This window comes from Candoia aspera, chromosome 8 (genome assembly GCF_035149785.1).
Source record: "Candoia aspera isolate rCanAsp1 chromosome 8, rCanAsp1.hap2, whole genome shotgun sequence".
In the NCBI taxonomy this organism is placed as follows: domain Eukaryota; kingdom Metazoa; phylum Chordata; class Lepidosauria; order Squamata; family Boidae; genus Candoia; species Candoia aspera.
This window is the reverse complement of record NC_086160.1, coordinates 33,899,895-33,924,846: the sequence shown is the minus strand read 5'-3', so window position 1 is coordinate 33,924,846 and position 24,952 is coordinate 33,899,895. Positions and strand designations below refer to the sequence as shown.

The window sequence follows — 24,952 nt, the reverse complement described above, 5'->3', positions numbered from 1 at the left end:
AATATTCTGATGATGTTCAGTCTGATTTATATCAGAAAGATTTAGTAACTGTTACATTGTAAAGTTGCAGGAAACATTTTTTTGTGTGTTCTTGAATAATTTGGGAATGGAAGCTAATACTACTAGTATATGTAGGAGGAATGGTGTGAAAATTAAATATACCAGCATTTATTCTCCTGTAAATGCTAATTTTAAATTGCTACATTTGCGTACCTTCCACATGCACTATAGCAAGCCTGAGCTTTTCAGTTTTATCAGTACCTAGATATATTAATGTCAGTTCATCTGTTATTGGACTAGTGAATATATTTTAGTTCAATAGTATGGTTGGTTTATCAAAGTTATGCTTAAATTTATGAACTTTATGGCCCAGTGGGTTTAGAGCATCAAGAAAGCTCCTAACTTATAGGAATACTGAGAGAAGATGCTCTACATTATATATAAGAATACTGTGTAACTGTGTTTCTCTCCTGCTAATATAGTGATATTGGAATTGGTCAATCTCAGGATGATAGCATTGTAGGTTTAAGGCAGACCAAGCACATTCCTCCTGCTCTACCTGTCAGTGGAACATTGTCATCAAGCAATCCTGACTTACTGCAGTCTCATCATCGCATCTTAGATTTCAACACAACTCCAGGTAAGCATCAAATACTGATTGCCATCCGTGAATCAACCTTTTATTTTGTTGATGGATATAGAGACTCTAATGAAAAACATATGCACCTTAAGTTCAGTTGAGTATAGTGTTAGCTTGTTTCATGTCATAGTGAAATACATAGAAATGGATAAGATGTTTTAAGTGCACATACTCAACAATACACTAAACTATACCCAAATATGATTTGCTACTTGACATGGCCCTTGATTTGTTTTGATAACAGTTGCCAGAATTTTGGGATATATGTATCTGCCTTATGCAAAATACTTTATGTATTCTCATCCCATCTTTACAGGACACACAAATTTTATAAAAACTGTGTGTTTGCTTGCTTGAGCTATTTTTATAACAGCCAGCTAAAAATAACAATTGGCAGCTTATACGGTAGTACTGTAGGATTAAATAAGTGATACTGAAACAAATAACCAAAAAACCCTCTCTGCACTATTAAAACGTAGCATATATTTGTATTTATTACTGGGTGTACAGAGCTATGTCAAAAAGAATCTGGGATGTAGTTTGGCCTGTAAACTTTTAAATGCTATTTCAAGCATAGAGAATCTAAGCCATTAGTTGGAAGGGACCACAGAGGTCATCTAGTCCAACTCCCCTGTTCAGTATGGGATCTACTAGTACATCTTTGACAGATAACCCTTCAGCTTCTGCTTGAACAAAGGTGAGCTCATCATCTCATTGGAAAATTTTCCACTGGCCAACAGCTCATACAGTTGGGAAGTTTGTCCTAGTGTCTACCCTGAACCTCCTTCCTTGTGATTTTAAACATTGCTTCTGATCCTGCCTTCTGGGGCAATAGAGAAGTTGTGTGACAACCCTTCAGATATTTGAAGATTGCTATGATACCTTCTCCTGGTCATCTTTTCAGTAAACAAAACATACCCAGATCTTTTAACTGTTTTCCATGGCATATAGAATTCAGTTAAGAGAATGGTAAAGAGAAAAAGATGGCAATTGAGTTAGCATATAAAGAAGGGAGCAGAAGGTGAAACAGGCATTCTCTGAAAAAGAAATTCATTGTTAGAGATTAGTAAATAAAATGCAAAGCAATTTTAAATTATTTATAAGGAGAAGTAAAGTACCTGTCTTCTATGATTGTTGATAACAACTATAAACTACTATATACTTTCTCAGCATTTTTTCTTAAGTGCTGTGTGCTTTTTTGAAAACAATTCCTTATACTCTGTTTATTTAATGTCAGTGTATATTGTTCCTTTAGAGACTTTAAAGGAAGTTGAACTATAATCTCAAGCTGCAGTGTGTACTTTAATAGCAAGCGCACAGTTTAAATTGGTTCTTTATACAGTCAACAGTAGTGTTGGCCACTGTTGACTGTATAAAGAACCAGTGGGGTGGCATCCAGGTATTAATAGTTAAGGATATTAAAATGGGGCGGGGGAGACAGAATTGTTATCTAATATAGTTAAAAAGTTTATAGTGCTGCTAGGCAAGAATGTAAAAGTATTTGCTGATTTACATAGATATTTTAAACTTACAGTAAGCTTTTTGGTTTGTACATTGGTTTGTACATTGAAAGTTTCAAATTAAATTTTAATATAATGTTTGAGTAATAGTCCAGATTTGTACTTTAAACCTGATTGCTTCTTTGACCGAGGGATTCACTTAGAATCTTTAAATTACGGTTTTATGTAAGATACTTATTAGACATTATATTTCCTTTAGTTGAATTTACTGTGAAATAATGCAGTTCAGGGTAGATGTACATATCTGCAATCTTACATATTATAGTGTCTACCTTTCCATAGAATCCTTGTGTGAGAGGCATACAGGTAGTCCTTAACTTATGATGGCAATTGGGACCGGAATTTCTGTCACTAAGCGATATGGTGGTAAATCCCTGCAGTTCCATTGCTGTTGTTAACTGAATCCCACGGTCATTAGGCAAGGCAACTTCCTGCTGGCTTCCCACAACCAAAGTCAGTGGGGAAGTGGGCAGGAAGTTGCAAGTCCCAGGCTGGCAGGCAGGTAAGTGGCTCCTGCCTCTTTTCTTTGCTAAAGTTGGCTAAGGATTCATTGTTTAAGTTCTCTTCAATCCCATCTACCTCAAAACCCCTGAAAATCTTTACTCTGTTCAAGAAAAGGTCTGTTCCTTTCTTTTTCTGTACCTCCTATATAACTCAATAATTTATATCTCATTATTGCTCACAGAGTCAGCATTCTACCCCAGTAGATAAAGATAAGCATAAACTGGTTATGATGATTCACTAATTGTGTTCATTCGTGCCCTTGTCTCTTTGGTGAATTACCAAGCTTGCCTAGCAAAATCACATTTCCTGTCGGAGAAGGCTTTGTCTTTAATTTTCTTCCTGATGATAAAAAGGAATATAACCAGAGTGTGAGAGATTATCCTGAGGCTGAGAGAGGACCAGAGGTATCTCCAGACACAAATAATCAGCAGATGGCAGTTGTTGTTACTGACTCATCAAAGAAGTAGTCTGTTGGCCTATCATGCAAACAGTCTGAGGAGAATAAATTCAAAGTTTCAGAGATATTCCACCTTAATGAACACACTAATAAAGGGGGGCTGCAGGGTTCTCATCTCAGGTTTCAAGATTCTGTACTTTAACCCCTAATTCTTAGCATTAAAAATAATTAAATAAAGCCCTAGTGAATCTTGCCTGCTGGATCGTGTTCTGCAGTTAAGGGATTTGACACAAGAGTATTCCATACAGAATCTGTCCATATTGCAAAGAGACAAATTAATGGCTGCTCCTCATTCTGCAGATTCTGTCACTTCAAGGAGAAACTTACAGCTTTGAACTATTGAACTTACTTTGGAATTGTGAGCTTGGTTTGAAGACTTCCCCTCTGAAGGAAAATACCCTTTTAGTTCCCAAACTGATGCAGATAGGATAACGTGCAGAAGCTCCATCTAGGAACCAAATGTAGGGCTCTTACATAGAAATAAAAAACTCTAACATTTATTTACTGTATTTGTTCATTTATTACAAGAATGTATATGCAGCTTGATTCCAGGGAACTTATATTAATTTCCACAGATGGATACAGCAGTGTAGTCAGCGGCTTCAGCGGATCCTATGGGTATTTATTCTAATATTTCCAGTGTCCATGGGTATGATACCATATTAAATCTGTCTGACAATATTTGAAATTATTTAGCTTTACTACAGTGTCTTGGGTATATTTTATGAAGGGCCTGGCACTAATGATAGCATGGTTACAGTAAATCCATATCTAGATGAATGGATAATTGAGATTCTGCCACAGGTTTGACCATATCTGGCCATATGGTCTTTGGATCATATCTAAATTTTACTAGATTACTTCACCAGGTAGCTTAGAAATTAACATTAAAAAAATCACCTTTTTCCACATAAAATAATCCAGCCCTTCAGATCAATTCTCACCATAAACAATAGGGCCCTGTTTCTTCCAGATAATAGCTTCAAGTGCATTGCACACCTAATTTCCAAACTATTATCTGGTCACCCAGTTTCACTGAAGCTTGACCTTCATTTGTTCAGTCACCTTGACTACATACCCATGATATACAGGATGGGAACTTCTGTGTAAGGAAAAGCAGATATGAGGACTGTTACCTCAGGAAAAGGCACGTTCTTATAACAATTAGCTGAAACTTTTGATGATATTCAAGAGTGATCTTCCTTTAGCATATTAATCAAGTGATTGTTCAGGTCCTTGTGAACAATTCCACACTAATGTAGTATTTCAAGAAATTGTGTATGAAATTACCATCTTTAATCAACTTTACCCTGAAAACTTTGGGATTGGTGTGTATTTCTTTCTTGTGGCTGTTTGTCTGGCAAAGAATGACAATATACTGGCAGATATGCATAGCTAGGCATCATCCAACTCTTAGAAATGGGAGTTCAAACAAACAAACCTTTTCCACAAATGGAGAGCTCCAGAGATTAATATTTGAATCCTCAATGTCAATATCCGTTGTGCTTTCAGTAGAGTAGGGCAGGGGTCCCCAAACCCTGTGCCGTGGGCTAGTACCAGTCAGTGGCCTGTTAGGAACCGGGCCGCACAGCAGGAGGTGAGCGGTGGGTGAGCGAGCGAGTGAATTTACAGCCTGAGTATTTACAGCCACTCCCCATCGCTCACATTACCGCCTGAGCTCCGCCTCCTGTCAGAGAAAGCAAGCCCATTGGCTGCTATCTCCAAACAGTGTGAAGAAAAAAGAATAAAAGGTCGGGTAAAAGAGGAAGCACTTGAACCATCCCAAAACCATCCCCCCCAGGTCCATGGAAAAATTGTCTTCCACGAAACCAGTTCCTGGTGCCAAAAAGGTTGGGAATCGCTGGAGTAGGTTATGGTCTCAGTTCTGTAAAACACAAATTCAAATTTTGCCAGGGCTCTTAGCACCCCCTCCCCCGCTCCCCAGCAGCTAATCACCAGAACACTAGCCAAATTTATTCAGTATGATACTGGCTATATCTTCATAGCTCCATGGTGTCTTTAACAAGATTGGTTCATCCCACTTCACTCAGTGCCATCAAACATAAATTTGGCTTCCACTCTAGCAGAATTTAGTCACTGTGCATTGTAAGTGCCATTTATTTATTCATTCATTAATTCATTAATTCATTCATTCCAATTTCTATCACCGCCCATCTCCCCCTGAAAAGGGGGACTCTGGGCGGTTTACAAGAAATTAACCATTTAAAAACATGGATATCTAAAATTACAAAGTAAGCAAACGAGATACTAAAATAATAAATATAAATATAAAATTTAAATGGGGGAGATTACATTTGGCAGGGAGGACTTTACAACACCAGCCACTCCCAGGAAGACCTGTTGCCCTTCCCATCCCAGGCCAGGTGGCAGAACCAGGTCTTCAGATCCTTCCAGAAGGCTGGGAGCAAAAGGGCCCTCCTCACCCCCAGGGGCAGAATGCTCCAAAGGGCGGGCGCCACTGCAGTGAAGGCTCACCTCCTGGACCCCGCCAGATGGAATTCCCTTGCTGATGGGATCCATAGCATGCTCTCTCTGCATGACCGGGTGGGATGGGTTGATGTTATGGGGATGAGATGGTCCCTCAGATAGCCTGGGATGGATCTTGTTGCTCATTTTCCTTTGGTTTCAGCTGCACTGTTTGAGCCCTTCATCATGTGTCTGCAACAGCTGCTTGCTTGGAAAACAGCTTTCTGCTCAGTGGGCCAGTAAACTTGCACTGTTTATATTGATAATCTTACTGGGATGCTTAAGGTAGTTTGCAACCAGGACACTTCCTTTTTGTCCACGGTAGTCTTCTTCAATTTACACCTGAACTTCAAGATTTATGTAGATTTATGACCAGTCCTTGAACTTATGGCTGTAGTAGTGTCCCTGCAGTCATGTGATCACAATTTGGGTGCTTCACAACCAGCGTACATTTACAACAGTCACAGTGTCCCACGGTCATGTGATCATCATTTGCCATCTTCACAGTTGGCTTCTGACAAGCAAAATCAATGGGAAAGCCAGCAGTAAGTCACAAGTTGCAGTCACGTGACATTATGCTTAACATAATGGGTGATTTGCTTAACGACCCACAGCAGAACTGGTGTAAATTTGGCTCAGTCACGTGATGTTTCACTTGATGACCGCATTGATTAGCAATGAAGTTGCCAGTCTTGTGGTTGTTAAGTGAGGACTACCTGTATACAGACTGTATTTTTGACACGTAGAAATACACAGCAGGAGGTTATAGAGAGGTCTGTTGCTCATATCCGGTGTATCTGTTCTACTTCTGTCCTAGAAGTGTTATCGAATGTAGTTAGGAAAAACAATGATAATCTAAAAACAGGATATATAATGCTATTTTTGCAAGAAGGGTTTATCATGAAAAAGGTGTCATAAGAATAATATTCCTATTCTTATTATATTAATCCTTGCTGAGAAATAATTAAATTTTGTTCTGTTGTATATCTTAGTACTTTTTTTTCATTACAGATTTACCAGATCAGGTTCTGCGAGTTTTTAAAGCGGATCAGCAAAGTCGCTACATTATGATAAGCAAGGATACAACTGCAAAGGAAGTGGTTGTTCAAGCAATTCGAGAATTTGCTTTAACCACCACCCCAGATGCATATTCTTTATGTGAGGTCTCTGTCACTCCAGAGGGTGTCATCAAGCAACGGAGACTTCCAGATCAGCTCTCCAAACTTGCTGACAGAATACAACTTAGTGGAAGGTGAGAAAATATCAGCCATTTTGGATTATAAATTGGTATCCACTAAATAAAGTCATTTGGAAATTATTTATCTTAAAATGATAGATTAATTTGTGAAAAAATATTTTTCAGGTATTATCTGAAAAATAACATGGAGACAGAAACTTTGTGTTCAGATGAAGATGCTCAGGAATTGCTAAGAGAGAGCCAAATTTCTCTACTGCAGCTCAGTACTATAGAGGTGGCTACCCAACTCTCAATGCGTAATTTTGAACTGTTCCGTAACATTGAACCTACAGAGTACATAGACGACTTATTTAAACTGAAATCTAAATTTAGCTGTACTAATTTAAAAAAGTTCGAAGAAGTAATAAACCAAGAAACCTTTTGGGTAGCATCTGAGATTTTGCGAGAAACCAACCAACTGAAAAGGATGAAGATAATTAAGCATTTCATTAAGATAGCATTGCACTGCAGAGAATGCAAGAACTTTAACTCAATGTTTGCAATAATAAGGTAAGCAAGAATAGTTCTTTCGTATCTTTACACATAGGGGTAACAAAAGTTAACATGTTTTGTAATAAAAGGGTGCTAGATAATAAGTAGTAAGTAATATATATTTTTAGGAATTAATAATTTTATATTACAATAATTCATTAACTTGACAATCTACCACAGTAGCTTTAGACAGAGCAACAGTAATGTAAAATACTAAGTTTTCTTCCAGAAAACCCTGTTTAAATAATCATTTCAAGTTTTCATTATAAATATATTTATAAGCATTCTTAAGTATCCATTCCGGTTGACTCAGCCTTCCATCCTTCCAAGGTTGGTAAAATGAGTACCCAGCTTGCTGGGGAAGGTGATGACTGGGGAAGACAATGGCAAACCACCCTCCTCTATAGTCTGCCAAGAAAACATCGCAAAAGCGGCATACCCCCAAAGGGTCAGACATGACTCGGTGCTTGCACAGGGGACCTTTCACCTCACACAAGTATCCAAAAAATTCAGTGGACTGAAATGAATGATCATTAGTTTCTCTTTAAAGAGACAATGTGACATAAGTCTCATACTATACAAGTCCCTTAAAAGCCACATAATACAAGTTCCCTTTTAAACAGTAGTAATCGTTACTGTGAGAGGGAAAAAATCCAGAGGCTTTTGATTTTTTTGACCCGGTGAAGTTTTATAAAATGGTTGAAAGCTTTTGAGTTTCTTAGAACTCATCATAAAGCACAATAGGGAAAATGAATGTGGTCAAATTTAAATTTATACCTCAACCAGTTTGTATTTTTTTTATTTTGTTACATAAAACAACAGCTTAAATTCTCTCCAGATAGACTAGTTTCTTCCACCTTCCAAAAATATCTATGTGCCTCAGATAGGTGTCAGTCTTCCTTTGTATCAATGTGGACTGAAAATATGTAATCCAAAGAACACCTCTGTCAGAGTTCTGACTTAATAAGATTTATTAGGAAGAAAATTAGAATAACTGCACAAGACCTGTGGAGAGTACTTTGCCTTCAGATGAGAAATCTGTGTATAGGGAAATAAAGCAGCAAGGTCTGTTCTTTTTCTCACACTCCTTTAGTATAAAAGGGAGGAGATTTGTCTTTCTTGTGAAGATGAGCATTTTACACCTGTTGATTGCTGTGGAAATGATTACTAGACTTGTTATCAATCTGTGAACTGGCTTTTAGCAGGATAGAAATAGTTTTGACTTTAACATCTGAAATGTCTATCCCCAAAAATGTGGAACTACAAACATTTGCTTATTTCTTATTTCCAGTGAGTTTTGGAGAGCCACTGGTGCCATCTAATACTACACTAGGCCCAATTGTGTGCCTTAAGTTCCTTCTGACCAACTAAGAATGTCAAATAATAATGTTGTTGTTTATTCGTTCAGTCACTTCCAACTCTTCGTGACTTCATGGACCAGCCCACACCAGAGCTTCCTGTCGGTCGTCAACACCCCCAGCTCCCCCAGGGACGACTCCATCACCTCTAGAACATCATCCATCCATCTTGCCCTTGGTCGGCCCCTCTTCCTTTTGCCTTCCATTCTCCCTAGCATCAACATCTTCTCCAGGGTGTCCTGTCTTCTCATTATGTGGCCAAAGTATTTCAGTTTTGCCTTGAATCTCATTCCCTCAAATGAGCAGTCTGGCTTTATTTCCTGGAGGATGGACTGGTTTGATCTTCTTGCAGTCCAAGGCACTCTCAGAATTTTCCTCCAACACCACAGTTCAAAAGCATCGATCTTCCTTCTCTCAGCCTTCCTTATGGTCCAGCACTCGCAGCCATATGTTACTACTGGGAACACATTGCTTTAACTATGCCGACCTTTGTTGTCAATGTGATGTCCCTGCTCTTAACTATTTTATTGAGATTTGTCATTGCTCTTCTCCCAAGGATTAAGCATCTTCTGATTTCCTGACTGCAGTCAGCATCTGCAGTAATCTTCGCACCTAGAAATACAAAGTCTTTCACTGCTTCTACATTTTCTCCCTCTATTTGCCAGTTATCAATCAAGCTGGTTGCCATAATCTTGGTTTTTTTGAGGTTTAGCTGCAAGCCAGCTTTTGCACTTTTTTATTTCACCTTCATCATAAGGCTCCTCAGTTCCTCTTTGCTTTCAGCCATCAAAGTGGTATCATCTGCATATCTGAGATTGTTAATGTTTCTTCCAGCGATTTTAACTCCAGCCTTGGATTCCTCAAGCCCAGCACGTCTCATGATGTGTTCTGCATACAAGTTGAATAGGTAGGGTGAGAGTATACAGCCCTGCCGTACTCCTTTCCCAATCTTAAACCAGTCCATTGTTCCGTGGTCTGTTCTTACTGTTGCAACTTGGTCGTTATACAGATTCTTCAGGAGGCATACAAGATGACTTGGTATCCTCATACCACTAAGAACTTGCCACAATGTGTTATGGTCCACACAGTCAAAGGCTTTAGAATAGTCGATAAAACAGAAATAGATGTTTTTCTGAAACTCCCTGGCTTTGTCCATTATCCAGCGGATATTGGCAATTTGGTCCCTAGTTCCTCTGCCTTTTCTAAACCCAGCTTGTGCATCTGGCAATTCTCGCACCATGAATTGCTGAAGTCTACCTTTCAGGATCTTGAGCATTACCTTACTGGCATGTGAAATGAGTGCCACTGTTCAATAGTTTGAACATTCTTTAGTATTTCCCTTTTTTGGTATGGGGATATAAGTTTCCAATCTGATGGCCATTCTTGTGTTTTCCAAATTTGCTGGCATATAGCATGCATTACCTTGACAGCATCATCTTGCAAGATTTTGAACAGTTCAGCTGGGATGCCGTCATCTCCTGCTGCCTTGTTATTAGCGATGCTTCTTAAGGTCCATTCAACCTCACTCTTCAGGATGTCTGGCTCTAGCTCACTGATCACACCGTCAAAGCTATCTCTGATATTGTTATCCTTCCTATACAGGTCTTCTGTATATTCTTGCCACCTTTTCTTGATCTCTTCTTCTTCTGTTAGGTCCTTGCCATCTTTGTTTTTGATCATACCCGTTTTGGCCTGGAATTTACCTCCAATGTTTCTAATTTTCTGGAAGAGGTCTCTTGTCCTTCCTATTCTATTGTCTTCTTCCACTTCCGTGCATTGCTTGTTTAAAAATAATTCCTTATCTCTTCTGGCTAACCTCTGGAATTTTGCATTTAATTGGGCATATCTCCCCCTATCACTGTTGCCTTTTGCTTTCCTTCTTTCTTGGGCTACTTCTAGTGTCTCAGCAGACAGCCATTTTGCCTTTTTGGTTTTCTCTTTCTTTGGGATGTATTTTGTTGCCGTCTCCTGACCAATGTTGCGAACTTCTTTCCATAGTTCTTCTGGAACCCTATCTACTATGTCCAGTCCCTTAAATCTGTTCTTCACCTCCACTGCATATTCCTTAGGAATATTAGTGAGCTCATATCTAGCTGATCTGTGGGTCTTCCCTAATCTCTTTAGTCTGATCCCAAATTGTGCAATAAGAAGCTTGTGATCTGAAGTACAGTCAGCTCCAAGTCTTGTTTTTACCGACTGTATAGATGTCCGCCACCTTTGGCTGCAAAGGATGTAGTCAATCTGATTTCGGTGTTGTCCATCTGGTGAAGTCCATGTATAAAGCCGTCTCTTAGGTTGTTGGAAGAGAGTGTTTGTTATGCAGAGTGAGTTGTCTTGGCAAAATTCTATCAGCCTATGTCCTGCTTTGTTTTGTTCTCCCAGGCCATGCTTACCTGTAATTCCAGGTGTCATTTGACTGCCCACCTTAGCATTCCAGTCTCCTGTGATGAAAATAACATCTCTTTTAGGTGTGTAGTCCAGTAGGTGCTGCAGATCCTCATAGAACTGCTCTACTTCAGCTTCTTCAGCATCTGTGGTTGGGGCGTATATTTGGATCACTGTGATGTTAGATGGCTTGCCCTGAATTCGAATTGAGATCATTCTATCGTTTTTTGGATTGTATCCAAGCACTGCTTTAGCCACTTTGCTATTAATTATGAAGGCTACTCCATTTCTTCTGTGGTCCTCTTGTCCACAGTAGTAGATTTGGTGGTCATCTGATGTGAAGTGGCCCATTCCAGTCCATTTCAGTTCACTGACACCCAAAATGTCTATCTTTAATCTTGACATCTCACCAATAACCACATCCAATTTGCCCTGGCTCATAGTTCTTACATTCCAGATTACAATGGTGTGTTGATCCTTAGAACATCGGATTCACCGTTCACCACCAGCACCGTTGGCCGCTAGCCGTCCTTTCGGCTTTGAGCTAGCTGCGTCATCACGTCTGGGGCTAGTTGAACTCATTCTCTGTTCCTCCTCAGTAGCATTTTGACCATCTTCCGACCTGAGAGTCTCATCTTCCGATGGTATACCGACATAACTCTGGTTGTACTGATCCATTTAGTTTTCACGGCAAGAATACTGGGGTGGGTTGCCATTACCTTCCCCAGGGATCGCATTTAGTCTGACCTCTCTGTCACGACCTTCCCGTCTTGGGTGGCCCTTCACGGTTTAGCTCATGGCATCGTTGAGGTGCTCAAGCTCCAGCACCATGGCAAGGTAACGATCCTTTGCTGAAGCAAATAATGATGGTCATGGCAAAGATAAGGCAAATTCTCCATCTCCAGCACCTTCCGACCCTCCTGGCTTCTAATATGTTTCTTGCAGAAGAAGTCTAAGAAATCTATAGACTTGCAACTATTCTGTAAAACTTCACTTGGTTTAATAAAAATATTGCGTTTCTAATAGATATATGCTTGCATATAAATCATGATTCTGAATTGTGCAGACACTATTATATTCGAAACTTTCCTTTGGAGGTTTATTACTTCAATATATTGCTGAACTGGACTCATGAATTAGTCTACTTTTCACCCTGAATACAACATTAAGATTTTATTCAAGTGTTTGCTTTATAGACTCTGTTACATATATCAGTACTTTTATAACTGTTATTTCATAAGTTATTCATATTGCTGGTCATTTACATATGAATATGTATGACTTGCCTTTTGAATATGAATATGAATGACTTGCCATTTGTATGGAAACATCTTATATGTTTATATAGATAGATAAAGATATATTATTAGAATTTTTCAATATAGTAAAATATGCAAAAGAAGAAGAAAGATAGAAAATAAGAAATAGAGAAACAACTTTTTTAAAACAAGAAAAAATATACATTTTTGCTTTCACCTTTCTTTCTATCAAGTAATTATCATCTTAAAATTTTCCCCAACCTCTTTGTCTCATTTTTAATGCCTAAATCCTGAAATCACCAATTTGGTCTTTTTCCTTCTTTCGGCCGAAGGTTCATATAAGGGTTCCAGTCTTTTTAAAAAGTCTTTATCCTTTTTGTCTGCCTAAACTGGTCAGCTTCACCATTTCTGCAAGTTCAGTTAATTTTTTAATCCAGTCTTCCACTGTTGGTATCTCATTACTTTTCCAACTTTTTGCATACAATAATTTTGCCGCAGTTACCATATACAATATTAAGTTCCCATATTTTGTTTCATAATGATATCAGTCCATAATACCTGCTGCATCATTGTATGAATTTTCACCCTTTTTTTTTTTGCTTTTTCACAAGGCCACCATATATAATAAAAAGCCCCATCTTCCTTTTCACACTTCCAACACTAATTTGATATTCCTTTATATATTTCAGACAATTTAGCTGGTATCATACCATCAGTACATCATTTTACAAAAGTTATCTCTTAAATTATAGCACAATGTAAATTAATACTAGCTCCCCACAGGAACATCTTATATGTTTCCTGAAGGTTTTTATGGATTAAAATCTTAAATATCAAAAACTTGGGATATGGTACAGTGAGTTTATATTGAAATGTCCTTCTTGTCTTTTTTCTTTCCCCTTGTTACTTTGACTAAGTATGAAGCTATGCAATTTTGATTCCTGCTAATATTTTAATACCACTGAAAGATTTTAGGACCATTTGATTCAGGCATTTTTGTTTCAGTATTTTAGCCAAATTACTGTCTGTGAAAAGGAAGGCTGAATGTCAAATATCTGAGACTCAAGCACAGAGAGCTTTTTATAATAAATACCACCATTATACCAAATGGGCATAGCCAGTCAGTGTCTCTTCTAAACCTCTGGTAATAACATGCTTCTTTGACTAGTATATTAGGAGAATGACTCATAGCATTTTACAGCTGCAGTTTCTGAATAGATTTCACTGTACTATCCCTTACAGTTCTTCCAACTGGAATTAACAAATGCTTACTGATGATCATTGTCACATCTCTGTACTGTAAATGGTGCTTGTTTATAAGTATGTCTGTTGCCATGCTATTGGGAAAGCAGTATTGTAAAATACCTGGGAGAACTTTTAGAAAAAGAGAAATACTGTATTATCTTTTTTTTGTCCTTCAACTCACAGATATTGCTTGAGTATTTCTGCTTACACAAGAGCTTCTATTTTAAGGTTAAATTCTTGAAAGCACGATTTTATTTACTACTGTCTGAATTTCAGCCATCTGTTATGTTAACTGGATTAATTTAATTCTTGCTTTACAAATTGAATATGAGTAATACATATGCAAATTTCAAAGTGCTTTTTTAAAAATTCTGTTTAGTGGTCTGAACTTAGCTCCAGTTGCAAGATTACGAACCACGTGGGAAAAACTTCCAAGCAAATATGAGAAATTGTTTCAAGATCTTCAGGATTTATTTGATCCATCTAGGAACATGGCAAAATACCGCAATGTCTTGAATAGTCAAAATCTACAGCCCCCAATTATTCCATTGTTCCCTGTAATAAAAAAGGATCTTACATTTCTTCATGAAGGTAAGTGAAAAGTATATCAGGTATTTACCACGTATTCAGCATTCTGCTGAAGCGTGTCAGTTCTTTTTGTAATGAATGGAAGAAAACTATAGTTCTTTGCCAATAATTATTTTGTAATATAGGAAATGATTCCAAAGTGGAAGGTTTGGTCAATTTTGAGAAACTAAGAATGATTGCAAAAGAAATCCGCCACGTGGGCCGAATGGCTTCTGTTAATATGGATCCTGCTTTAATGTTCAGGACTCGGTGAGTATTCTGACCAACAGAAAGTCATTTAAAATATGTAATAAACAGTTTATTATGTAACAGACGCAGGCATACTGTACAGTTAGCATGCTAACTAATTAGCATGTTAATTTAATTAACTAATATGACATCTAGAATTGGAAGTGATCTTGATATTTCTTGGGTAACTGCGTTTTTTACAGTAATCATACATTCTTGTATTTGTCAATCTGAAATAAACAATGGTCTTTTTAGCATTTTTAAGTAATACATTTGCCCTTTTGAGGTTCACATCAGACTCCCTAATCCCACATGATCAATAAGGATTATGCATAATAATTCAGCCCTCATCAATTTAGAGATTGGTATTCAGGTTTTGCTTTCCCGCTGGTTATTTTTTCCCTGTGGTTCTCTCATTATGACTACTTGACCATAAGCACTTGGATTGCTATGTTACCATGAAACATTTTCTAACAATTTGGATTAATTTCTACATATGTTTATTCAGGAAGATTAGATATATTCTATTGTCACAAATTAATTCAGTGCAAATAATCTGAAGAAGTTGGATTCATTCTATATTCCAACTCAAATCAAATCTTTTCTTACAGTCAGTGGCCAGATATAGGTACAATTCAGTAACATGAGTGGGGGTGGGGAGTGGGATAAAGGTAGCTAAGCAATTTACACAAAAGAGAGGAGAAAGGAGAGGAAAAATAAAAACAGGTAAGAACTGGAATACCAGCCCTTATTTAAAGTATGTAAGACAGAGAAAATCACAAGAAATTCTTAACTGCTGAATATGTACAAAGCTGTATTGCTGTATGAGAGCCTATGTATTAAAATACTACTGTATTAAAACATTTAGATTATTAAAAGTGTGGTGAAAAAATGCAGAGATGTACATTAGTTCTGGTAGAACTTTATAAAGTTCTACCAGAAATATTTGGAGCATGATTGCTCCAATGCTTTCTTAATACCAAATTAGTTGTTTATTATAATCATAATTTAGGATTATATAAGAAGAGGAGAAAGAAAGAGAAGGGAAAGAAAAATAAAATAGTCCAAGGACACTGTGCTATCAGATTGAGTCTGAAGTTAACTGTTGCCTTGTTTTAACTGTGCTCAGCTTATTTGAGTTTTCCTGTTTCAGAACTGCTTTTGAAATCCCAGGTTCATCAGATATCATGATGAACCATGGACAATCCAAAATGCAACTATTACAGTATTTACCATGTATGAATTTTAAAGTAATTCAAGAAAAGAGTACTCATTGGTACATGCAAAGATGACTGACCATGCAGGATCAAATCTTTTGTGCTCCAAGCAGGAAAAGAGCAGACAATTTAATATTCTTGATTAAACACATTGAAATACTGTCAATCATCAGTGTATAATTTGTTACTCTCTTATTTGTCTTTCTGTCAAGCAAGATGAGCAGGGGAGGAGTCAGTGCTGTGCCACATTTATCTTTCCCACTTGATTTCATGATAGCCTTTCCTGCTAGTGGTATCTTGCCCAGAAAGGCAAGGAGATGGAAACTACTGTTAAGTAGGAATCCCAAAATTTATTTTCCAACAAAAACCTATCCCAGATTTTTGAATCAGGTTTGTATTGCTTTGTTCTACGAGGCACAAGTTTTGTATCCCTACAGTTAGGGGAATATGGACATTTCAAAACAGGGTTCAGAGGAGTGACCTTAAAAAGTTAATATTGCTATATTCATTCAAAATCTGTACCACAGTTTAGCACTGATTTTGTATCACTTTGTTCCATGGAGCATGAGTTTTGTGTCCCTCTCCAAAAATGGGTAATTGACATTCCTTCTCTAGGGAGCTTCAAAGCACATTTAGAACCAACATGGCCATATCAACCCCAATCCAATGCCAAATATATTTTTTTAAAATTGTTCTGAAAGAGTGCCTGAAAGGAGGCTATTCTGAGACTTCTGGTACAGCTTGTCCTGAAGTCTGACTCTTTTCTCCTGAGCTTATAATCTTTCTCTGTCTCTTCCTTAAATCCATGCTTCAATACTCATGGCTCTCACTTGCAGGAAGAAGAAATGGAGGAGTCTGGGGTAAGTGGCTGGAGAGAACAATACAGGCAGCCATTCCTTTCTTGAACATTTGCATTGTACCTTTCCTGCTTCTCTTAATTTTCTGATGCCTTAGCACTTTTTCCTTTTTGATAACACTTTTTTACTTGCATCAAATTTAATCTGAGTTCTGCTTTTGCTTGAGGTCATAAATATAAGAGCTGTGAAACTTTACAGAAATGCAAGTCATGAGACACTTTGGTTTGATTTAGCAGTCCCATTTAATGGGATTTGTGTTCCAAAATTCAGTTGTGTGATGGTGGTTCAGTTACATATCAGAAATAAATTTAGATGTGTCTCATAAATTAGGAGCACCATCCAAATTTGTGTAAATTACATTTTAAATACAGTGCTTTTTACAGCTCAACTAACTAAATTTTCTTTCTACAAATCAGTTTTCATTCAAACCAAACTTCATTTTTGCTGTTAACAACTTAGATATAACTCCCATACAGAAAAACATCCAAATCTGCATGTTGTTTCCTTGTTAACTAATAAGAGTCTTTATTATATAACAAGAAATCCATTAAAACTGGGGAAAATAAAAGTATATAGAGATTTGTTATAGTATTTGGAACAAATTAAACATTTTAATAAACATTCCTCCAAAGTATACAGTGCCAAATTTTTAAAAAGTATCTGACATTAAACTTCAGTGAAATTTGATCACTCACTAGGGACATTTTCTGCATGAGACCACCTTAATACTCCTGCTTTTGAAATAGACTACTGTGCAAGAGTTAGTATGGATCATTTTCTCAATGATGTTGAATTTCATTATTTTTTATTTTGGGCAGAGTAGGAATATGGACATATTTTAATGAAAGTATGCATAGCATTATAACTAAAGTGTGTCCTTGATTTGGTCCTTTATTTTAGCTGTAGGACTTACTTGAATGAAGCATGTGAGCTTTGACCATAGACTGACTTCATGCAGACCTTTGCATGTTTATAGTTCTTTAAAGGATGTAGTGATGAGCTCAGTTTCAGGCTTGTCATCTTCCTTTATCCTAGGTCTCTTAGTCAAGGTAGTACAAACACAGCAGTACTTGATGTTGCACAAACAGGTGGACACAAAAAGCGGGTGCGTCGCAGCTCATTTCTCAATGCCAAAAAGCTGTATGAAGATGCCCAGATGGCTCGAAAAGTCAAACAGTATCTCTCTAACCTAGACTTGGAAATGGATGAAGAGAGTCTCCAGGCACTGTCCTTGCAGTGTGAACCAGCCAGCAATACATGTAAGCGTTCTTCTTTTTTCTCTGTTACTATCCCAAACCAAGGGGACAAAGTAAGTTTAAAATCAAAATTACAGCATCTTGAATCATGTACCATAATAGCTACTCCCAAACAACTTATACTAAATGTTAGTTTTATTTTGGCATTAAGTTCAGTCCTGGCTATTCATAAACATTTGGGCTTTATTGATTATAATACTTTGTTTTTGTTTTTATAATTCTGTTAATTTCTTAATTGAAAGTACTCTTCCATAAGTTATATGAACATAGGGCAGGTTAGAAATATTTAATAAATAAATGAAAAGAAATGTAAATAATTAAGTTTTTACCACGTAAGTGAGAAAAGTCTAATTAGGCTGTTTGCACTAGTAAACTAGTTACTATATACTAATGCAGATTGTAATATAGCTTTCTTATCCTTCTGTTTCTAATTTCTTAGGTTTTCAAGCCTTAAATTATGTAAATAGTTTTATTACTTTTGATTGCGATGTCATATTATTTGTTTATGATACTGCCTTTCAGTTAAATAAGGAATAAATACCCAGGTAAATATTTTAGAATTGAGAACAGATTATTTTCATTTTTCTAAATAGATATTGACACCATTTGTCATTGGAGTCTATTCACCTCAAAATTCAAGGATTCTAAGGAAGTATCAATTATCATCTTAATCTATATTATACTATGTTTTTTGCTTAAGTGCCCAAGACTCCAGGGGACAAACGGTCTGGAAAACCTGAAACGTCCCCAGTCACACATCGGTCAGGAATACAGCAGAAGGCACAGCAGCAACAACACAAAGCAAACCAAGTTTTACAGGTTCCTGCTGTATCACTTTATCCTTCTCGTAAGAAAGTACCAGTCAAGGATCTCCCACCATTTGGTAAGTTCTATAAACAATTCTGTTTTGGAGGGAAACAAATTCTCAAGATTTTTTTTCAGTAATTTTGCAAATGATTAGCTGAAATATATTTAGTTTGTGTGTGTGTGTCTCTGTGTATATAGTTTTATTAAGAATTTTGATTATAATAGTAAAATCTAATACAAATTAAACTTAAAAGAATGAAAACAGGAGAAAGAAGTGCAAGGAAAAGAAAAAGAAAAGCAGAAAAAGAGAAGAATATAATAAAGAAAAAAAATATATAAAGAAGTGACTTCCAACCTTCAACACAACAAGTATTAAAAATTAGCTAACTCTTCACCCTTGCTAAAGTGACAGATATTTATCTCTTCATCCCATATCCCATCTCTTATCTATAACAAATCCATAAAGCATCATCTTTTCAGTCCTGGTGTCCACAGAAAGTCCATAAAGGGTAGCCAGAAGTAACAACATATCTTATTTTAACCCTGATCAAATAAACCAACTTTATAGAGAGCCAGTTTGATCTAGTGGTTAAGGTGCTGGGCTAGAGACCAGGAGACTGTGAGTTCTAGTCCCACCTTAGGCATGAAACCTGGCTGGGTGACCTTGGGCCAGTCACTCTCTCTCAGCCCAACTCACATCACAGGGTGGTGGTTGTGGGGAAAATAGGAGGAGGAAGGAGTATTAGGTATGTTCGCCACCTTGAGTTATTTATAAAAATAATAAAGGCAGGATAAAAATAAAATAAATAATAAATATTCTCCATAAGGTTTCTCTAAACTCAGATGGTATATTTGAAGTGCAATGCAGAATAATTTACATTGCAGTTTTGTAAAGCATATTGATATAGCCAAGTCCTGGCCAAGTGTCCTCATAATCAGGCTTATAAGTGATATTGCTTCACATGGCATTTTCTTGAAAAAAAAAATCTTGACAGTCATAGGGTCCAGAGAAAGTAAAGTTGTACAGAATTTGGTGGTTTGGACCATATTATTTATACCATGAGAGTAGCCAGAATGTTCATAAATGTTCCAAGTGTATCTATTTACCTTTATATGCTGTTCCTCTAAACAGCTACTCTAAAAGATTCAGAACAAAACACCAGTATTTTTCTTCCTGGCTTCCTAATCACAGCCAATTAGAAGTTAGATAGCTAGTTTGATGTCATGATAACTTACAGCCAATGTCATTGATGGTAAACAAACCCCTGAAAGAAATATTTTATTTAATTATTAATTTATTTTATATTCTAACTTCCTATTGAAAGAGTAAAGAGACTATACAAAGACTCATTGCTCTGATAGCTGGATTAATGATTCTTTTCTTATTACACAAGATCTGCATATACCTGGCAGGTATAGTACATTAAACAATATCTCAAATGGGTGTGCTGAAGTTTATTTATATATTCCTGTTGTTTGCCGAATCAAGTGTGGCATGTTACTTAAACACCTATGAATTCTGGATCCTGATAGAACAGTTTATATGCATGTTCCCTTGAAAATAGTGCATGGCAGATTGAAACTGTGGCTATACTTAAATGTATCTATTCATATCTGCCCAGTTTAAACCATGTTTTTTGACTAAGTGAATTATTATTTGTATATAATTTCTTCAAGCTTACTTTTTTACATAGACCATGATAAAATTTACACATCAATTATTTCTTCAAAATCATAACTATTTATGAATTGGCATGAGTTGGCATTAACCCAAGTGTCATACACTGTTGAAATTTAGATAGTCACCTTTCTGTCTCTGCATAACTTCATAGGGTGGTAGTGAAAATAAATGTAAATGGGTAATGAGCTGTATGGAGAAATGGTGAGTTAAGATGTAATTAATATTACATTTGAATGGTCCATGAGGTGCCTTAATATGCACATATTGAAGAAAGAGTATATGCATATCTGAAGTTTGTTTTCCTTTTTCCTTTAAGGCATAAACTCCCCACAAGCTTTAAAGAAAATTCTTTCACTCTCTGAAGAAGGAAGTTTGGAGCGCCACAAGAAGCAAGCAGAAGACACGATTTCAAATGCTTCTTCGCAGTTATCCTCTCCTCCCACCTCACCCCAGAGTTCTCCAAGAAAATGTATATAAGTGCTATAAAATACATTTAATTTCTCACATGCTTGCTTCTCTAATAATAGTTAGCTATAGTAATAGCTAACAATAACCATAATCATTGGTTGCCAGAAATATAGTACTTTGCCAAAAATGCAGTAAACCGCACTTTAGTGTGAAGAGACATTTGCCTCTTATAAATTATATGCTATGCCATAGAGTCCCCTAAAAGAATCGTTTTCTTTATGTTCTTATACTTATATTAAAAAGTAAGCAAAATATGTATAAATTCTATAGGCAATGTTGAATGCTTCATTGTCTCAAAACATTGCTTACAGCTTTATGCATTCCCTATAGATTCAGTTGACTGGAAAATTTAGAAAAAACACTGATTCATCTGAACAGATTTAGAGGAACCTGATTAACTCAGCCAGAGCCAAATTTTTGATAGTCATTTTGTAATCACAAGTTCTATAACTTTATTTCTGGCTTTGTTTTGTTTTTTCTTCAGAGAAGTCAGTTTTCCTGATTTCTGTGAAGCTGGGGGGCTATGGCTGGGAAAAGAGGTTTCTCCGTCGTGACCCATGTGCTGCAGAGAAGCCTTCCCTGGAAGTTTGATATGCCCCAACACCAGTGGGCTTCTGGAAACAACAGTACAGAGCATTCCAAAGGGCTTTTTAAAACTTCATTACGTGATAATGAATCTTGTAAATATTTTTTCTTCATCTCTTGCTCTGTCTTTAACCACCTGAATGGTGGTTATTTTTAATCATTTCTTACTGTACCATGGACATTTATTTATTTTAGCTGTAGATAGGTTATGCTTGGTTTTGTGTGCTGCCAAGAATCTTACAATTGCAGCAGTATGGAAATTTAATAAATAAATCATTGGATTACATGCATTTCCAGGCATAGCAGCCCCATATGTGGAGATAAATTCTTTCAAAAAGCATATCAGTAAGTTCAAAGGAAGTGAATGACTGCTACACATTTTTATGTTTTGAATTCTTAAGGATAGAATAGCCAAACATGTTTATTTCTGTCAGAACTGAATGAAATTTAAAATATACTGTCCATTGTCCATTGTGAAGGAATTATGCATGCAAAAGGTTAGATGACTAGATTCAGCATGACTGGAAAAAGAACAGACTGTGGGGTTTCAAACTGATAAAAAAAAGATACATTTATCAAAATAACATATTGCATATTATACTTCCTCCTTTTCAAACTCAACCTCTTGGAAATGTGATGATATAAATATTCCACTGTACTTTATTTGCTCTGTGAATAAGAAGATATTTGAATTGGTTCTGTTCATTTATAGTTTTTATATAAATGGTGGAAAGCTTGTTATTAAATTATTAAAATACTCTTTCTGCAGGTTACATGCTGGCTCCCAGTGGCACAGTGGATAACTTTTCAGACTCTGGTCATAGTGAAATTTCTTCCCGATCTAGCATTGTCAGCAATTCTTCTTTTGACTCCATTCCAGTGTCCCTACAAGATGAAAGGAGACAGAGGCACTCAGTCAGCATTGTCGAGACTAATCTTGGAGTGGGCAGGATTGAAAGAAGAGCCATGATTGAACCAGATCAGTATAGTTTAGGGTATGATGTGCATGTCTATGTGATTATATTTAAGACTTCTATATGATTTGAATTTATTTATTCCCCTCTGTGGATCAGGTTTTGAATATATATAAGTTGTTGTATTCTGTCACTTTAGCAATTTTGCCTTTTGATGACTTAGCAGCTATAAGATGTATAAGACTAAACCTATAAGATCTGTAAGATTAAACCTGTAAAGCACATAAATATAGATAGTTCCTTTCTGCAACTGTTGAAGCAGGTCTGCCTTTTCCTGGGTCATAAAACAGCTGTGGAAGGCATAGCCCTAAATCTGTGGGGGTGTATGTGTGTGTATCTACCTATGCATGTATCTATTTATCTACCTATTTGCATACATACATACATATTTCTAAGATTGATCTGTTCTTTTGCCATTTAGATTTGAATATTTTCTTACTTGTTTATTTCATTTATATTATTTTTCTCTGAGAGCCACTAACATACAAATAGAAAAATACATGTTGAAAACCCAACCTTGTCTTATTTGATATAGGACTGATAATGATAGATTTTGTTGAGGAAAATATTTGGACATTATCTGTTTGCAATACTGAAGCTGTTCCAAGTTGAATCTGCCTTCTCACAAACAACATTCCTGCCTTAAGGCCTGCCTTCATCATTTCCACCAGAAGGGCTTTTTTAGTTTGTTTGAGGGTCGTTGGGGTTTTTTTTTGCAAAATATTGGGCTATGACTTCAAAAACTAAGCACTTGGAAATGCATAAGAAATATGGAAATTCCCATATTAAAATGTATTTGAATAAAGTACAGCTTATATATGTTCTTCATGAGATGATGGGATATTGGTAAAGAAACTTATATTCCTAAGAGTGATGACTTTCTCTTTGTGAACCAACTTTAGAAGTCTATAGACATATTTGCCAACCTATCAAAACAGTTTAATTAAACGTTTTTGGGCAACTTTTTGAAATTTTGAATTGATTAAAGTGCTTTGTACAATTGTAGAATATAAGTAAGGGAGGAATAACTTATAATGTATTCAGGGGGAACAGAAAGTATAAAATTTGCCTTCTACTTACTGAAATAATGGATCTTTTAATACCAGTTACTATTGGCTATATCATCGTGTTGTGTTATGGTGACTAATTTTTTTATTGCTGTGCACTTTTAGCTCCTATGCACCACTATCAGAAAACAGAGGGTTCTATGCCGCAGCAACCATGCTTTCTTCTCCCAGTACGGAGGAACTGTCACAGGATCAGGGAGATCGAGCGTCACTTGATGCAGCAGATAGTGGCCGAGGCAGTTGGACTTCTTGCTCAAGTGGTTCCCATGACAACATACAGACAATACAGCATCAGCGAAGTTGGGAAACTCTTCCTTTTGGACATGTTCATTTCGATAATTCAGGAGATGGGGCAGGACTGTGGGCCTCAGGCAGTCACATGGACCCGATGATGTTCTCCGATCATGGCACAAAGTATGGCAGGCAGAGTCAAGGTAGGGAGGGCCTTGATCAAGCACAGTCCAGAGCAAGCTGGGCATCCTCCACAGGCTACTGGGGAGAGGACTCTGAAGGTGATACAGGTACCATAAAACGGAGGGGGGGGAAAGATGTATCAATTGAAGCTGAATCCAGTAGCATAACATCTATAACAGCAGAGGATTCAAAGCCAGTTCCTATGCCAGCTCATATAGCTATGCCAACAAGTAATACAAAGGGTCTTATTGGTAAGTTTAATTTTGTTTTCCACAATCTATCCTACATATTTGTTATGAATTTATTTTACAGATATTTTTCTTTAACCTTTTAAAAAATGTAGCCAGCGGATAACCTTTACCTCATATTTTGTTTTTTTCCATAACATCATTTGCACTGTGAAAAATAATGCTTTCTTTTGCAGATACTGTTATTATCACTGTCATCATGATCATCATCATGTCACTAAAGCCAAAACATTAAGATCATTTGCACAAAGCAATACACACATCTAAAGACTAAGTGTATAAACATTAAGGGGTATGGAGAAGATGAATTTCCTGTGTACAGTTGCTGCTTCCCACCCAATCAGATCAGCCTATAGCTTCTACCTAAGCCCACCTTCACTATCAGTTTCCCCCAACTTCCAAAGGTTCTGGCTCAGTATTAGAGTGGTTGAAGTTTCCAAAACTTCTGGAAATGACCAGATATTGGAAGGCTCTCATGAGGGAATCAAAGCAAATTGTTAATCATACACCTTAATGATATTATTCCAATAGAAGAGATTATATGTAGCTCAGGGTTGAACTGTGGAGTCCTTGGTGCTTTCCAACATTGGTTGTTTGCTTACAGGTGTTTCATTACTCAACTAGGTGTTGATGATGTTACCTAGTTGGGTAATGAAACATTTGCAGGCAAACAACCAAGGTTGCTGTAGTGACCCAGATAAATCAAATTTAGTTGTGAACAGGAAGCATTGCTCTCATTCTGAGTAAACTGACAATTTGACTTGACTATTTGATATTGTAATTAAACCATATCTGCTTTTGGCTGACAGGAATATTTGGAATTTGTAAACATGTTGGAAAATGTGTTCTCACGAAATAGCTGTGGGGACACATTCCCTTTCACAGAATAGCAAGTTACTAAACACTACAGTGTTTCCTGGTAGCTTTTGTCCTTTTTCTAACAATTGAGCTGACTTTCAAACAAAGTACTGACCCATC

The 24,952-nt window shown here is 36.8% G+C and overlaps 1 protein-coding gene across 3 annotated transcripts in view; it reads left to right on the top strand.

The window, feature by feature from the left end:
- RAPGEF2 (Rap guanine nucleotide exchange factor 2) overlaps positions 1-24,952 on the top strand; it is a 189,102-nt gene that overhangs the window by 159,791 nt on the left and 4,359 nt on the right. For 2 of the 3 annotated variants that reach the window (XM_063310575.1, XM_063310574.1), the window contains 11 exons: positions 483-640; positions 6,620-6,860; positions 6,972-7,355; positions 13,964-14,175; positions 14,298-14,421; positions 16,454-16,477; positions 17,510-17,733; positions 18,431-18,613; positions 20,535-20,687; positions 22,041-22,266; positions 23,418-23,977. In XM_063310575.1, coding sequence (XP_063166645.1) covers positions 483-640; positions 6,620-6,860; positions 6,972-7,355; positions 13,964-14,175; positions 14,298-14,421; positions 16,454-16,477; positions 17,510-17,733; positions 18,431-18,613; positions 20,535-20,687; positions 22,041-22,266; positions 23,418-23,977 — 2,489 coding nt within the window. The remainder of the gene's footprint in view (positions 1-482; positions 641-6,619; positions 6,861-6,971; positions 7,356-13,963; positions 14,176-14,297; positions 14,422-16,453; positions 16,478-17,509; positions 17,734-18,430; positions 18,614-20,534; positions 20,688-22,040; positions 22,267-23,417; positions 23,978-24,952) is intronic. The other variant, XM_063310576.1, reaches the window with a different exon arrangement.